General features: G+C 32.2%; 1 protein-coding gene across 1 annotated transcript; it reads right to left on the reverse strand.

Moving 5' to 3' along the window:
* Positions 1-24: 24 nt before the first annotated feature.
* Positions 25-9,139, reverse strand: LOC132274522 (aldehyde dehydrogenase family 3 member H1). Its single transcript, XM_059775812.1, has 10 exons — positions 8,677-9,139; positions 6,322-6,390; positions 6,107-6,203; positions 4,809-5,015; positions 2,297-2,412; positions 2,062-2,166; positions 1,810-1,982; positions 1,617-1,707; positions 1,342-1,491; positions 25-560 (listed from the first exon to the last, which is right to left on the reverse strand). Exons 1-10 carry the CDS (start codon positions 8,899-8,901, stop codon positions 330-332), a joined length of 1,464 nt encoding a protein of 487 aa, XP_059631795.1. The 5' UTR covers positions 8,902-9,139; the 3' UTR covers positions 25-329.
* Positions 9,140-18,722: the final 9,583 nt, after the last annotated feature.

The raw sequence follows: 18,722 nt of genomic DNA on the forward strand, positions 1-18,722 counted from the left end.
CAATATATGTTAGATACATAGAAATGATCAGAAATACTTAAATTGATGCCAAGAGAAGATGGTGCTTGATTGTAATACTTGATTCAAATTAGGACCAGAAGAGTAAAAACTGAACTTCTCAAGTGCCATAAAATTCTTCTTTGGAAAAGAATACAAAGAGATGCAGGAAACTTGCATTGGAGAATGCTACAATTGACATTATGCATGGTTATTTGCTTACCTCATGAGACATGTATAAAGCCCAAACGACGAAAAATATACAGCCACTTTGCGGATCCTTCAGTAACCTTAGCTTCTTGGAGGAAGGAGCTTCGTTGCAGATTTAAATCTTACAACCGGAATAAAGCACGGATGATGCCAAATATATTGCCGCTTAGTAGAGCCTTCAGCAGTCTCAGTTTCCCAGGCGTGTACGGGGGATACCTCGCAGGTGCATCACCAAGAAAACTTCGGAATAGAACTGCCTTCTTATGACTAAAAGCATCAAAAGAGAATTTACCATGGTATGCACCTATTCCACTTTCCCCAACTCCTCCAAATGGTAAAGTTGGAACTGCAAGCTGCACCATCAAGTTCATTGACTCAGATTCTTAATCAATTGTCAGCAAACGATTTTCAAGAGTAAACCATATATAGACTACAGCATACATGCATATTTTTTTTTCTTTCCTGGAATGGGATTTTTTATTGAACATACATTGCATGTTTCTATTGCTTTGAAGAACATATGTAAGTTAGAAATGGCTAAGCCATGTTCCAATATAAAAATTTGAACTATCAAAGACGTCAACAACCATATATCCGCATGGGACCAATCACAGTTGAAAAGAACCATTATTTCTTAAAAGATTCCGAGCCGTCAGTCTGAATGTCTGATTTCTCAACTTTTTACATAATATTTGAATATCATAGGTGCTTTTTCTTTCTGAAGTGCATTATTCTTCCAAATTTTTTTATTCCTGAATGTTCTAGCCAAAATCCTTCCAGATAAATTCCTCAATTACAAAACTTGTTACAAATCTCCAATTTCCATCCTAATTTGACGCCAGGGCCAGTTTTTGGACACTACTCGACAAAATCAATAGAAAATAATCTCAGTGACACCAGACGTAAAGCAATACAATACATAGATGACAATTTTAAATAGGGGAAATGAAATCAGGAGACGAAATCCCCAGTCAATCATCCATTTTAAACAGCAGCACTGCGATGCAACTTATGCTATCATGGAGACTACGACTTTCTTGCAAGTATATATGCAGGAATCTATCTTTGAAGGCATGTGTGCATGTGTTTTTATAATAAATAGCTTTCTGGTATGAGTTCAGGAAGAAGACTTACATGTAGTGCTATATCATTGATGCACACACCCCCTGCAGTGATGTTTTTCACAAATTCCTCCTTGAGCTTCTTGTTGTTGGTAAATAAATATGCAGCAAGTGGCTTTGGTCTCGATTTAATCATGTCAAAACTGTCTTCTATTTTCCCAACCTTTACAACCAAAAAGAAAATATCATTATTGATGTACCATGTTAAATATCATTATTGATGTACCATGTTTCATGCAGCACCAAAAGCTGAAATAAAAATAAAAGCAACCATCTAAAACTATTTACCGTGAGAATAGGAAGTAAGGGGCCAAAAATCTCCTCAGTCATGATCAGAGAGTCTTCTGGGACATCCAGCAAAATGGTGGGAGCAATCTTTCTGCCATGAAAGAAGCACAAATGAAATGAATGGGTTGTCCCACTTACCTAAACCAAACTATGAAACTAGGTAAACAGTTGACAAATACACAGTAGAACTCACAGGCTGGTTTTGTCCCTTTGACCTCCATGAATGATCTTATCAGAAACCATCTCATCATCCAAGAGTTTTGTTAAGCGAGAAAAGTGGTTGGAATTCACAATGCGAGACATGTCTTCTGATTTCATCGGTTCTTTCCCAAAGAATTTCTCTAATTCAAGTTTCAATGCATCTACCTGGAGAGTAAGTGGCATCAGTAGAAAAAATATAGGCAGATTAATATCTGCATATTCGTTGACATTTCTCTCCACTTACCAATTTTGGAGCAAAATCTTTTGTTGTTATAATGTAATCAGGAGAAATACACGCCTGCCCATTATTGCCTCCCCACTTGCCTACAATAATCCGCCTGGTTGCAACCTTGGAAACACAACAAACTTAGGTTAGCAAACAAGATGCAAATAATAGCATCCGTGAAGCAATAACTAGCAACATGTAAAACAAGTTCCCGCCACAAATTAACTTCTTCAAGAAAAGAAAAACTCTTTACTGTTAGATTGAGGTCTGAATCAACAACCACAGGAGATTTTCCTCCAAGCTCCAAAAGTACAGGTGTAAGGTGCTTTGCAGCAGCGGCCATCACAATGCGACCCACTCTTCCATTGCCTACAAAGATCATAACCAGGGATCAAATATGAAAAACCACATTGTTTAAGGTCAGTGTAAAGTAGGAAGAAATAAATGGTCAGTGCAACTGCAAAATAATATTCATTTCAGCAGCAAAAGCTAACATCAAAATACCACCTGGCGACACAACACCAACTCTTTCCATGTTTCTCTCTCTTCAAATATACTGACTGAGACACCAATATGCTGCCTAAGAAAGGACTTCATTTTACCTATAGCCTTGAAACACAACCCACTTAAAAGATCCTTGATTGGGTTAGGAAATAACCAACACCCCAATAAAGAAAAACAAAATGTACTAAGCATCCAGGTAACCAAACGGGGCACCCAAAAGACGGTCCCCTGACTCACTCTGCATCCTCCTTAACATGCCACAATTTATCAAAATTAGCCAATTACTACTAAATATACTGTCCAACACTAAAATGTTCTTACTGAACCCCAGCTCGGTTGATAATATACAACAACCAGAGGATTATACATATATTCCCGCTACAAAAAACAATTTGCTACCCCTAATCCCCGTGCTTCCGTCCCTGATTCTCAAAAAAGGGATCAAAAGTTCAAAACTCATATCAAATCCTAATCACTACTAAGACAGTGCCCAGATCTAGGACTCCAGTTCCATTCTTGTCCCTCTTGTTATTAATCAGCTTGAAACTCACTGCAATGTTGCCTCACTAATTATTGTCCAAAAATTAACACCCAACTCCAATCAAACAAGCAACTTCCTATTATAATCTGTTAAATCCTTCTTAATTGAAGTCTATATGCCATGGCCTTAGGAATCTCCCTCCATTGTAGGAAAACCAACCATTGCTCAGACAACCACACTTGAAAGACAAACTTTCCTCTAATCTATCTGCCACCAAACACGGTGAAGATTGACATGAAATACACAGAAGGCTGGAAAGAGGGGTTCTGATAAGATCCATTCTACTTCCATCAACAACACAATTTGTTTGCACTTCATCCCAGTTAAATATTCTGGTAAAACAATTAATTATCACATCCAGAACAACCATATCTTGTAAACTAAAACAAGACACGGGAGAACTGCCCATCAAGCATCCCAATTAGGATGTTAGAAAAGTAATCTGACAAACTTAGTAACCCCGCAACTATGAAGCACACATATGGAGACAGACACAACAACACAACAAATTTCTAAAAAAAATAGAACACACGCAGAAATACCTCAATAAAATGATAATATAATTTATTATTATATATAAACAAAAAATTAAATTTATCATCTCATCAAAATTATCATCAATGAATCACTAATTTGGTGCTTAAAGTTGAACAAGTGTTGTTTTGTTTTCCAAAGCTTTATGTTATTTTTCTATTAACCCATACTATATTATAAAATTGCGTTAGAACTCCTTTAAAAAAAATGCAAAACTACCTCTGCCGTGTCCTGAAAGTGTCCCAAGAATGCCCTTAATGTGTCCCTGCCATGTCCATGAAGTTTCCCAATCATGTTCAATTAGAAATAATAATAATAATCAAACTCCAATTTACTTCTAGCCATGTCAGACACGTGTATGGCCATGTCCAACGCATGTCCGTGGCCAACACCGCCACGGCACCCCCGAGTGGAGTACCCATGCTTTCTACCCCCACAGAATAGCACGCCAGCATCCCACCCACAAGCATACATATTGTAAGCACAAAGTCATTACAAAACAATTTGGGAGGCCAAATGATGTTCACCATTCCAGCATGTCATTCATATATTCAACTAGAACCTAATCCAAGTTGTCATACAGTGATAACATCAGTCTTTAATGTACAAATCTATGTTCATTTGCCATTATATGTACCTTTGCTTAAAAGGATACTAAATAGGGAGCTTGCCCCCGAGAAAAATTTTTGACCCATTTTTTGCTCATTGGTCGTGAACCCTAATTAGTCTCTTATAGCCCAATATATAAGGGCACTTAGGGTTTGGAGTGGTGGAAGAGATAAACTCTGAAATTCGTACAGAAACAAAGTGAGGGGTTGAAAACTTGTAATCTCCGATTTTACACATAGTGAAGACTTTCGCCATATCTCAACCGTGGACATACGCTATTGTCGAACCACGTATAAATCTTTGTATTCTTTATGTGGTGTGCTTACTTTTCTGTCGTGATTCTTGATTTTATCTTGGGTTCGCTGCATTTGTCATAACACAAACCAAAAGGATTGACATTGTAACAATATAAATTATTGCAAACTTGAATAGAAAATTTCACTAGCTCATTTGTTTCACAACCAACAGTGTGTTGCGTCCATTACAGCCAAAGATTGCAAGAAGATCAGCAAGATTGTCCCATTGATATATCAAAACATAGAAGAAAATGTAAATGAATGAAAAAGTATGTAAGAACCTGTATAGCATATTTTATCCCACTTCTGCTCCAGTAATGCAGTTGTTTCTGGAACAGCCCCCTCCACAACCTTGATTGCAGAGCTGTCCATATATTCCCCTACGAGTTTTGCAAGCAATGAGGATGTAGCTGGAGCAATTTCTGATGGTTTTAAAACCACAGTATTACCAGCCGCAACAGCTCCAATGACTGGATCAAGTGATAACACTGTAAAAGGAACATCGGAACCAAAAAACAAATTAATGCTACCACTAGAATTATTCTTATGCCATACATTGATTCAATAATTCTACACACATGATAACAAGAAAAGTTCGGTTCATACAACTGTGAATGAGCAAAAAAATTATTCTATGCAGAAAAAGGGCAAAAAAAAACCATTGCAGACAAAAAAAAAATGGAATTTGTTTCAAAAAAAAATTTGCACATGAAATTAGCAACCATCCCTGTTCTACGAAATGTTCTAGACAACATTACAACTTTAATTTGTGATTAGAAAGGAAAAGGATATAAATCTTTTTCTAGATTGTTGACAAGGTATGGTCAGTTCAATTTTACTTAACTGTCCCATGTCGCCCAAATTGTGTAAATTGGAACTTGCTTTTCTTTTACTAATTGTTAAGGGAATGCTTTCATTCTTTCTTTTCCATGGTCCAAGGTAAACAATTTTCAATGGTTTTTCCATCTCTCCAAGCCTAACGTTGGTAACTGTTCATCATGCTCGAGGTGCATGCATATCTTTAGTATTCTCTAACAGAGTCTGGTAAGAACAGGATTGGACAGGACCAGATATTGGAATTCTAGAAACATTGCAGGCAGATGACATGCATTTTAGTGTAAGAAATTTGAGAAGGTAATTTTTGTTTCTAATAGCAACAATGGTGATGGCAATGATTAATACGATAACAATAAACTTTGCAACCATTTTTTGGTTCATTGGTAAATATTTGGGGTATGAAGCATGAGAATAATGAGTCAAGTCTAAGGCAAGCCACTTAAATATATGTACTGCTTGAATTATACAATTAGTGCATAATCATAATGGATTTTCCTTAAGTTAAGCTTTCACAAATACAACGGTTGAAATATCATAGTTGAGGAGTGAAAGTAACTTTAAAAGGGAACCAAAACACAACAAAGATGTAATGTGCAACGGTAATATGGTTCAATAGAAAAACCAAGACATATGTGAATAGCAATCTTTGTTTTCTAAATTACGACTGGAAAATATAAGCTGTGAGGTCAGAGTCAGTACTAAAATATAAATATAAGATGTATAAACTAGGTTTTGGACATACAGAAAGGATAGTTCCATGCTGATATGACCAGTATGATGCCCAATGGTTCTGACACTATTTCTGCTGATGAAGGAAATGTAGTTATTGAGGCTTTTACCTGCAAAACATGGCAATATATTTCATTAAATAATGCTTGACTGAATGAATATTAAGAGGATTAAGAGGACGTGGAACACAACAATTTCCAACTAGTTTAAAGACTTTGAAATGATTACCCTTTCTGACATCATCCACCGCTTGAGTTCCTTGAGTGCCAAAGTAAGTGCGGATTTCAGCAGAGCAATCTGCATGATAAGTCATCTCAATCAAATTCCAAGGATGAAAACATCAACCGCAATATAATAGTATGGAACAAGTACTACATGTAGAATCTTAACGAGGGAGTAGTTATTGCACCAAAACATTCAAGAAACTAAAAGACTCTAAGCACTCTTTCAAAAATTGGTGGCTTCTTCCTCATATCCAGCAAAACATTATATAATGTAGGTACCAACGAAGTCTTTTTATATAAAACTCTTACACAAGCTGTAATTTTACTCCTGAATAGCTTTTAAACAAATCAACTGGTTATAGTGTGAAAGGATTTATAAATATTCATAATGGTCATATACATATGTTGTTGGGTTCCATGGTTCACAAATGTCTGATAATAATGCAGAGTCCCCTTCTCCCGGGAAAGGGGCACTTTTTGGATAGTTAACATTGCAGTGAGATCCTGAGTAAATCAGATCATTTTCAGTATTAAGTTCAGTTTTAAAATGATCTACAATTATTATACTGTTGTGGAAAAAAAAGAAGAAGAGTCAATTCCACTTACGGTTCAACTTTCAACATGTCATTTCATTTCATTTCATTCTTATCAAGTCAAATTCACATGAAATTGTGTGAGACATCCAAAGGCAACTAAGAAATTGATTTAAACAGAACTAAGCACCATTTTCTGCAACTAAGAAACAAAAGCACAACCATTAAGTCAGAAAGTAACTAAAGTACTTGAAATCCAGAATGCCTTCAAACATGTATCGAATATCATACAACTCGAGAAGCATGTAAGTGTCAACGAAACAATCTCAAATCATTCGTCATATTTTGAAAAAAAATTCCCACTTCTTCACTAAGCAAAGAAACTCCAAATTTATCCCAGAATCTCCAAAAATTTCAAAATAAAAACAATTCCAAACTTTACAAAGGATTCTTGGCATTTAAGAAAGTTCAGTATTTACTTGACACAAATCTAATATGAGAACAGCATCTTTTTATGCCATTTATACTAGTTACTAACTTACTTCCAAGCCTTTAGCTCAAAGGGCATTTTCTTTACCCATATGGGAGGGTGATAATTCAAGTTCCCATAGTGCAATTATGGGTGGGTGTGAGAGTTGGGTGTGCGAGTATATATATATATATATCATATTATATATATAGCCATTAAGTTATATTCTTATCATTTACTAAAAATTGTTCATTGCATACTCATCTCGTGTATGTCATGTATACAATGTAAAATTGTCTTGAATAAATAATAGTTGCACACATATTTCCAAGATTGTTGAAATAACTTCTCTGAAGAAGTGTCTGGGTTATATATGTCGTTTGTCGGAATGTTTGAGATGTATAGATTAACAGTCCACCCCTATCGGATTTTGAAACTATTTCATGAGGTGTCCAACACATGTTGTGTAATACACGTATGACATGGCACCTTTGTAAAAGTACTTGTGCTCCTTAGAGCTGTTCCAGCCAATGTATCACTTCAGATATATCTTTAAAGTTGAATAAAAGCAAAACCATAAAACTGCAAGAATTTTTTTCATTAATGGAGACCTGACAAAAATATTGTTTCAAGCATTTAATAGCAACTGCTGAATTTTACCCAGACCGAAATGTTACAAATTGCCATCATGGAAACCTTGGTGTCATAATAAATGCTCCATACCTCACAACTACAAGTGTAATTCTTCATGTCTAAAAGAATTTTATGGACACTTAGTGCCTCCAACTTTTAACACATAAATATCATATAAAAGATATCAATAATTGTAATTAAGTTTTGCAGCTAAAAATAAAAATAAATAAATAAATAACAAAACAAAGATTAAAAAAATAATAAAAATTAATTCTATTTGTCTCTGTTGGAACTTGGAACAGCAATATGGCCCACAGGATTATGCATTCAATTCTGGAAGGAGTTATCCATACTTGGAACAGTAATATGGACCACGGGATTATGCATTCAATTCTGGAAGGAATTATCCATTGCGTTCTGATGTAACAGATTTTCATTACCAAACAGGTGAGGTCGGTCAAACCTATTAACCAAAATTCCTCTACCCAACAGAACAAAAACGTCTAAAATTTCACAGTACCGAAAGAAAAACAATTTGATCAAGTAGAGAGTCACAAGTTGTATTCAATAATCAAAACAGCTAATTCAATCAATTCATCGAACATATCATATATAATCCACAAATATATATCCATTTCGAATCTGATGCGAAAACGAAGATGGAAAAAAAGAACGAAACAGAGCACGAAAACGATTGGAAATGGAGAAATGTTGAAGATCGAACCTCGTAGACGAAACATTCGTGTTCAGGTTTGGAGAGGTCGGAACGAAGAGCGTCGACGATCTCCTTCTCGCGATCTTCAGTCATCTTCAACATACTCTTCAACTGCGAAACTCTCCATTCGTAACTCCTCGTCTTGCCGGACGCGAACGTGCCTCTGAGCTCCTTCACCACTGAAGCCGCAGCTTCTGCATCGAACACCTCCTTCTTCTCATCTCCCGAAGCCATATTAGAATAGTCGTGGAACAACCGCAAGCGTCAAATACAGAGAAAAGTAGAGAGAGAGTAGTCAAGCAACAGTATATGTATATGTGTGTGTATGTATATATAGAGAGAGAGAGAGGAGAGAGGAGAGAGGAGAGAGAGACACACGGCAGAAACGAGGAAGGAGAGCTTGAACAGAGTTGTATTCTTCCGCCTTTTGGGGGCAAGTGAGAGAGTCGATAGAGTATCTATCGTGCCGGCGATAAGAAATAGACAAATATTATATATAATGTATTTTGAAAGTTGAAATATTATATATATAGCCTTTACCTTTTTATATATAGTACAGTATATGATATAATATTTTCTTTTTCTTTTTCAGAAAATAATATAAATTAATTCTTTTCCTTTTTTATAAAAATAATATAACTGTCGATCCGTATTTATTACTGACCGGAGGTAATGCAATTACAACCCTATTACTTACTAGTGTTTTAATCAATATTTAATACCTAATTGATTTTTAAAATTCACATTTTTATCGTTTTAATCAATTTTTAACACCTTATTTCTGTTTTAAAAATCAATGCACACTTTTATTATTTGTCGTGTGACAAATATAGAGCTAAACAAAAATATTATTATTTTGTCGGAATCATGTGATTTTGATCAATTTTTAATTGATAGGTAAATAAATATATCAAATTTATTTAACTTTTTATTTGCATGTCAGTTAGTGATTATACGATAACTACGTAATTTCAAATTATATAATAATTTTTCATAGATTAACACTTAAAATGATATAAATTTTATTATCAAAACATATCTATCATTTTTATAATAGGAAACTAGGTATTTTGATTGGTCAGGTTTTTATCAATATTCAATGTGAAATACTTTAACGCTCGGCTTATAATGATATGACATAATTAATTAATTAAATACTAATAAAATGGAGTAATAGAATCTACTAAATAAATTCAAATATCGCCGTATATCACCCGCGTAATGTTTGGTACGCAAAATAAGCCAGATTATTATTTTTTTAATTTTTATTTATTAGTATTCTTTTTAAAAAAAAATTAAGCAAAATTGCACACCTATGCTTGAGACTCAAAACCCAGCTAAACTATTGCGGATTTGGTAAAATAGGCCAGTTTTTGGTTTATTGGTAATTTGATATGGGTACTTCTAAAACAGTATTTTTGACGCTATGTACAAGCGCGTGGGTTGCTGATTCTTTTGTTCCACGTTACTAATTAAATTTTATTTTATTTTTTTTATCGGTATCGGTATTCATTTCGTGTCGGTATTCTCTAGATGTTGATGTATACCCATGCTTTGAATTTTGATTATTATATCCATATTTTGATCAAACTTCGACGCTTTACATGTATGGTCTCTTTCGTTGCGAGGTTGTGGAGCCAAGTTGTCGGTTAAATATAATAATCTTCATCATAAATTTAGGAATAAAATTACAGAAATAATTATTCAATCTTTCTCTAATAACGAAATTAATTTATATGAATTTTTCTTTTGTTACTGTCAACGCAATTCAATGACGGATTTTGATTATCTCATGAATTAATAAATTAAAATTATCATATTATTACTCTTCGTCTATCTCATCTCTTTCACATATACAGATGGGTACTATAGTCATTTATCATAATAATTAATATGTTAGTGGATTTGACGGTTCATAGCTAGAAAAGAAGGTTTGTGTATGTTAGTTTTATTTTTAGAGAAAGTCTGAGTAATTTTCAAATTACGAGACAATACATGTAATTATGGCAAATGATATAGAGATCAATGTAATTTATCCTTTATTATTATTATTATTATTATTTGGCGAGTGTATTGTTCAGTCTCATCCATTTTCATGAAAATTCAAGTTTCGTTTGTTGCCAGTATCAATTGATAAAAAGAGTTTATGTGAGGGTGAAACAACCAAGAATTAAGCTAATGGAATGCAATGATTTTTATGAAATGTAACTATTACATATAAAATCAACTATTTACTTTTGACTTTTGTACATGTTGATTTTAAAATCCAACTACTAAAATTTTCTATTTTATCAAACAATATGTTTTTCAAATGACTCAATCCAAAATTAGAAATTGGCAATTTAATTTAGTCAAATCATGTCAGAGATAGAGAAAATAAAAGTTTGATTAAAATTTTAACATATTGAAAATGAATTTTGGTATGAAAATTTTCAATTACAATCCTTAATTATATAACAATCTTTTAAACTATACCAAGTTTGATCATCTTATTACATTCATGAATTGGTATGTAAACGATTTTAAAAGAGGCCTCGTCCGCTTCACACTGAAAAATGAAATCAAAAAATGCGACATTGGATTAGCAAATGGTATATACAAATTATTTTTAAATTAAATGCAGCCAAATTGATTTTACTGTACCATATTATATATATATATATATATATATATATATATATATATCACATTTTAAGATGACATTTATCTTTTTTTAATATCACATTTTCCTTTGCACAATTTATATCTACATAACCATCCTACAATTTATCTCCATAATATGATGATAATCTGCCTAATTATATCTTCGTTCCTAATTATAATCTGCCTAATTATATCTGCCTAATTACTCTAAGTTTCATATTATTAAAATGATAAATTTTCTTATTTTTATTTAAAAAAATCATGCTAAGCAAATATAATTTTTTTTTTTTCCCCATTTAATTTCTCTCCACTATCAATTTCCATTTCTAACCAAAAGGAGTCAAAAGGAAATTTTGGTACCTTACTATTACGTGCATAGTAACCTCTTAACATATTTACAACCAATTCTTTGTTCGAGTATTTATTTCATTAATCTCCAAAATTTTAATAAATCCAATCAATTTTTTTACATAACATATATTTATGACTTATTACTTAAAAGGATTATGGTCCATTAAACCACATAATCTTGTAAATATCAAATGGAGTTCATTGTCATTGCTGTAAATAACTGTGCTGGACTAATTTAATTATTTGTAATCTTAGGTATGAACTTCTTTTGAATTTAAATGACTCCAATTTAAATTCACAAGATAAGTAATATTTACCCTCACTTTTCTTCGCATACACTACACTTGTTTTACCTAAAAAATGAAATGACATGGTTATTCTTAAATTCACGCTCCAAGTTAATTTTATTTCAAAAAATAATAATAACAATTTTTAGGGGTAGCATTATCATTTCATTTATTAAAAAGTTGAATGCTGATATTATAATTATTTCCCCATTTAAAATAAGGATAATTCATTAACTATTAAAAAAGGAAAGCTGATAAAAATAAAAAAAATAAAAGACTATTAAAAATAAGAAAACTTTCAAAATATAATAAAATTATGAAAAATACAAATTCCACTTGCAAAAATTTAAAATTTTGCCTGCATGCCAGAAACCATTCAAATTTCGTTGTTTATAGAAAAAATTAAAAAAAATAAATGTATTCAAATTTCAATGTTTATAGAAAGAAAATAAAGATATAAATGTATTAAATTGAACAAAATTTGTCAGAATATTAAATTTAATCTTACGTTTTTACTCATCCAATCCATCTTAATTGCTTCACCTAATATTTTGGAGGTATGAAGTTCAAATCACATTGGGGCCATTGCAGGGAATTTTGCTTTTAGAGGCCAGACACCATCATCATTGAAAAAAAAAAAAAAAAAACTTAATTACTTATTAAAAAATAAATTTTGAAAAATAATAATAAAAGGGCCCAACTATATTAAAAATAAGCATGTTATATGATGGTTAAGCTAATAATTTGACTGTAAAAATTGTATTCCCTCCTAAAACCAAAGGTCTCACTATATTCACATATTTGTGCATGGACACACAACTATCCCAACACGCCATGACTTTTATTTTTTGCTATGCCTTAACTCTTAAGGTGGCAAATTTTGACGCTAACCCGATTCGAACATATGATAAATTTGATATGAAGTTAATTATAGACTATGTACAATGTGATTATTATAAATTGTGTTTTAAATACTTTAAAATGTCTTGAATTGCATTGGCTTGTCAAAGAAATTGTTAATTCAATTTTTTTTCCGTTAGATACATATTCACAAATATTTAATATAGTGCTTGAATCCCTAACCTTGTGAAGATTTGTCCGATAAAAATTCATAAATATTTATTATAGAGCTCGAATCTCTCACCTTAACAGGAGTTGTACCAATTATCCACAAAATTTGAGATTGGGGTGAGGAGTTGTACAAATTAGACGAATGAGAATTTAAGAATGTTAGCCAAATGCAAATGTTATTCCCACAATGATAAAAATATTATAACAAAATGATAAGTTAGTGTGAAAGTACAAAACTACCTTTCTTTTAAAGTCATCACATAATGAGTTGTGTTTAATTTTCTAAAAACTCCCTAAAACAATAATAAAAATAATAATAAAAAATGAAAGAATTTAGAAATTAATGTTCAAAAATTTTAAAAGCAAAAAATTATTTTTAAAGAAAATTAGTACGTATAAAACATAAGGATACGCTTGGTTTGTGACTGAATAACTGTTCTCAAGAACTCAAAATTTTTTGTAACTTCTAAGAAGTTTTCAATCAAGCAGGTCTTTTTACATATTTTTTATTTTCATTCTAAAAATAAAAAATAAAAAATTATTCTCAAAAAATTGAACTAAACAGACTCTAGTTATCTAAACTATGAGTTTTTTTTTAATCGTATTCAAGAAACTTTAAACAAAAAGAATTTAATTTGTTTTTCCACTTTTCTTAAAAAAATAAAAAAAGAAGAACAAAAGTGAACCAAAAAAAGTCTATGTGTCTGTCAACCTTTTAAGTTTCAAATATTTTAAATGTGAATCCTCCTTATGAATTAATTCATGAAAGGTTAAAAAATAATTATTATTAATATTTAAAAAAAGAAAAAAAGAGTCATGCAAAATGTGCTTTAGTTACCTTTGAGTATGTATCTCAAATTGTTAAATATATTAAAGTCCAACGAACACCTCCGCTTCTCTCTCCCGGAGCGTGTACTCCACTACACCACCGGCTGAGAGTGGAACTTGCTTAACTAATCCTTTGTAACTATCTAAAATATGAGTCCCACTGAATCAGAGTTGTTTTGGCATCGATCAAAAATTTCACATCATGGCGAATATAATGAAATAGCTTCACAGATCATATACATCGTACGTATTATAATAATTTATTACGTGGCCGGAAAGGAACTATAGATCCAAAAGGACCCTACTAACTCAATTAATTACCATATTATGCCACCGACTCTGTTACGGTCACATCACCGCAGGGTCGTCGGGTTACCGGTTAAACCTACCGTCACCAAGAATTACTTCGCATTTTCCCACCGCTTCATCGCCATTTTTCTTGATTAGATATTTACCGGCGTCACCGGTACAACAAACGCTCGTGCCTTCCACACGCTACATAATCCAAATTTTATAGGAGTACTATTTCTTTCCCTGAACCAAAAAACAGGGCATTCTTGCAAATATTTTTACAAGTAGGCTCTTTGAATGTAAAATATTTTTTTTTTATTTTTTGGTATTTAATTATCATAAAATATTTATGAAAAAATATATATTAAAATATAATAAATATAACTTATTTATCAATTTTTAACAAGTTATTTACATGTTTAGTCCGATGGACTCAACCTTGACTTAGAATTCTGCAGAACACCAAATAAGTAAAAATAAAAAAATATATTTTACCTGAAAAAAAAAAAAAATTAAAAAAAAGTATTTTACGTCAAGAGCAGCCATAATGTTCATTTTCAATTTAGAGTATTTTCAATTTTCTAGAAAAAAAATATAGTATTTAAAAAATTATCAATTCAGAGTGTATATAATGCATAAAACTTTTTTAATTCAAACTTTGAATTTGTGTAGAGTTTGGGTTGAATTTCACTCTGGAAAAAAAATATTCAAACTAAATCTAAATGTATATGTATAAATATGTGACCAGACACTGTAAGCAATAGGCTCAGTGCGGATTGCTTCTAGTGAAATTTTTTCTTATTTGACTTATGTATCTACTAATTTTGTTTTTTAATATTATACCTATAAAATGTAAATTATTTTTTAAAAAAATTCCACTATTGTTCCCACAATATTTTTTTATTTTATTAAAAGTAGTCACTCTCACATATTTTTTGAATCCGTCACTCTGTCCCTATATATAATCAAGGTCTCAATAATTTAATTATTCAAGAATCATTACGTAAAAATTTAAGATAAAAATAAAAATAAAATAAGCTTTTCTGTAAAGTGGTGAGTGTCAATTGTTGTTCTTACTAATATATATATATATATATATATATATATATATATATATATGATCCGAGTTACAAGTTGCGTTCCTACTATCTACTTGCAAATGAAATATAATTTTGTTTTGTCCAATAGTCAATAAAAGGAACTATGGTTACATTTCCTTATAACTCATTGGTTTTAGGTGGGAAGATTTCATTCTCACATTAACTTTCAAACTTTGTGTGGCGTTTTGGGCTTTCCCATTTTCTTGGTGGTTCAACAAAGTCAACTAACTTCTACTATTGGGCTTTCACATTTTTCTTGATTCTTAGGTGATCCTTTTTGGTACTTCTTCTCGAGCAAAATCAACTAACTCTTGCTTGGTTAGATATAAATTAATGGAGAAAAGTCAAAGTCGAAGAAAAATAAATAAAATTTTCATAATGTATTTGATGAGGATAAAAAAAAATCAAAAAAATTACCGTTTTGAATAACATGAAATTTGAGTAAGTTAATAGAACTTTCTCAAGAAATTAAAATTTTCTTGTGTTTTTGGCAAGAAAATTTTATGAGAAAGTATTTTTTTTTTTTTTTGATAACCCAGAACTCCTCACGAAGCGGCCCTTACGAACCCCAACATGTGGCACCAAACTGGAGGTGTAGGGCTGCCCCCACCATATACCGGGTGAGTCAAGAGAATCTTAGCAGGGGGAAGGTTCGAACCTGGGCCAAGTGAGTTAGGTGGTTATGAAAAGTAATTTTTTTTCAAAAATTTACGTTAACCAAACTATGTAAAGTGTTCAAAAATTGGCATATGAAATTTTGACGTATCTACATAAAAGAACTCTACCCGATATTTCAAATTTATTAATATTTTGCCTTTCAATATATGAGTGGGCTATATATAGGATATATTTTGTCTTTCTATACTAAAATAATAGGAAGAATTCATTTGACACTTCAGAAAGTTGTATGCCAAATTTGACATATATGATTCTATGTCAAATGATAACTAGACATTCGATTATTCGATTGAAGAAAACATGTATGCTCCTAGTCATTCAAAGCGCCACCTAGAAATTGAAGATTCGAGTGGAAATGTTCTACTAACATCTAATTTTGGGCTTTCACAATATCTTGGTCCTTTCTGGACATATGAAGGTGGACTATAAGCTCACTCCTACTTGGGCTTTACTGTAAGCCCACTTCTGCTTGGGCCTTGTCAATTACTGTATTTGGAAGTCCATCTCATGGTTGGATTATGGGAAGTGGGGCCTACTTTTGCTGGTCATTCCCCTGGTGTTTTCCAACATGATAGGGTTGAATGGACAATTTTATACAATCATAATTTGGACCACTCATTGTAATTGAGGGGGGGTGTGTGTGTGTGTGCGTGTGCGTGTGGGTGGGTGTGTGTGTGTGTGATGTTTGCAATGTCCAAACAAAATCATGGATGCAGAAAAGCCATATGACTTCTGACAATGTCTTGATTCTTTCAATTATGGTCTTTTTTCAGATCAAGGTTGGGGCATCATATTTAATCAACCTTATTTAAGCCCATTTCCAATTATTTGAACTTAACGTATTGGGTTTGTCTAAACCAGGCCCAATTAAACACATACGTGAAACACGATTTAATTGTGCTGAAATCTCTTTTTTAACACCATTGTTTATCGCTTGAATATATTCATGTATGGAAATCTGTGAAGAGCTTAGTGAAGACATCTGCCTCAATGGCGGACACAGGGGGGGCTTGGGTGGGCTTGACCCCCCCTCAAAAAAAAAAAAAAATTTTAGTATAATATGTTCAGTCCAACTTTTTTTAAAAAAAAAAATTTAATAATAGTATTAGCCCTCCCTTTTAACCCATTCGAAAAAAATTTACTTCTGAAATTGTGTAATTAAATTTATGTTTAATACTAGCTCCCATTGACAATTCTTGAATTCGCCGTTGTCCGCCCTCATTAAAATTATCTCTACTGTACATTACAATAAGGACTCACAACAGCAAAAAAAAAAAATTTAACTCATTTTCGTGATTCAGAATTCCGAAGGAATGTAATTATTCACACGTATAAGTAACTAGAAGGATCTATCCACCATTTTCATATCCCAAACTCTTTTTGCTATAAGTGTACGGACATGCTTTCTAGGTCAAAGTAAGAAACTTTGGCCTCAAGACCGCACTAACATGCCTCAAAAGCCCCTAAACTTTTTCATCGCTCTTTAGAAAAGTGAATTGAAGGAAGTCATCATGACAATGCTTCCATTTTTCTTTATATGACAGTAATCCCTATTGGAGCAATCATGTTTGGGGAAGCCTTTGAAGGTATCCTTTATTGGAGAATTCCTTTTCCTTCTTCCTCTCCTTCAGCTTTTTGTCGGGGGGAATTGCTTTCCCTTTTACTCCTATCAGCCCTTTTGGAGAATTCCATTTCCCTTTGAACTTTTTGGTAGAACAAATACCACATTGTGTGCACTGAAGCTAAAAAGAAACTCAAATTAAAGTATCTATTGACTTTGTAATCAGCACATTATATCCCTAGGGTGGGGATTTGTTCATCAACAAACTTTGTCAACTAGAAAGAGAGTGATTTTATTAGAGAAAATGGATTTCACTAGTTAAGACTGTTGGGAAACGTGCAAATTTTAAAAACTTTTCGAGGGATTTAAATTCATAGATCTTGATTCATCACATAGATACAAATTTTATGCAAAAATAAAACATGATGTATCATTTAATTAAAAGATTGAATACTTACATCAAGGTTTGAGTAAACCTTAGATCTCTCCTTTAAAGTGAATGTTCTCACTTATTGTAGATCCCTTTTGTTAGACACCTTTTCCATGGATCTCCATCTTCTTGGTGATGATCTTGCCTTTAGGAATCACTCATAAGCCTCCATGAATGACCTTGGAAAACTAGGCTTGTGGGAGCCTCCATTAGATGAGAACACTAATCCTAATTTTCTAGAGAGAGAAAATTTATTCCTTTTTTCCTTCTTTCAAAAATCACACCCCAAAATATACATAGACCATGTATATTTATAAGCAACATAAAAATAAAGAAAAGGAAACAACAAATCCTTCTCAATCTCTAATTCATATGTCTCAAATCTAATATGATTTCAATATCAAGTTGGGTTATGAGTGAGAATCCATTGGGCCTATTATTTTATTGGCTACAATGAATTAATAATTGGCCCGGTCCATGGACCCAATTCAATTAATTCATAAATTAATTTCTACTCCACTAAGTCAATATTGCACTTTGACCCCTCTATTCTTAATTAGTTATCGGATATATAAAGCCATCAATCCGACTACTTAATTAATATATTTATTTTGGTACCATTGATTATTTCTGACTCGATCACAATAAAGCATTTGTTTGACAAAAATAATAATTTAAATAAATAAATATATAATAAATCATTTTGTCTAAAAACATACGAAGGCCTTCGAATTTACTTTGTGATCAACCATAATCAATACAAAATAAATACAAGTAGCAATAATGCAAATATTGAAAATATAACTCTCTAACTA

The sequence above is a fragment of the Cornus florida genome, unplaced genomic scaffold, assembly GCF_030987335.1.
Source record: "Cornus florida cultivar Cherokee Brave unplaced genomic scaffold, ASM3098733v1 CherokeeBrave_3.0.0_Hap2_Chr09, whole genome shotgun sequence".
In the NCBI taxonomy this organism is placed as follows: domain Eukaryota; kingdom Viridiplantae; phylum Streptophyta; class Magnoliopsida; order Cornales; family Cornaceae; genus Cornus; species Cornus florida.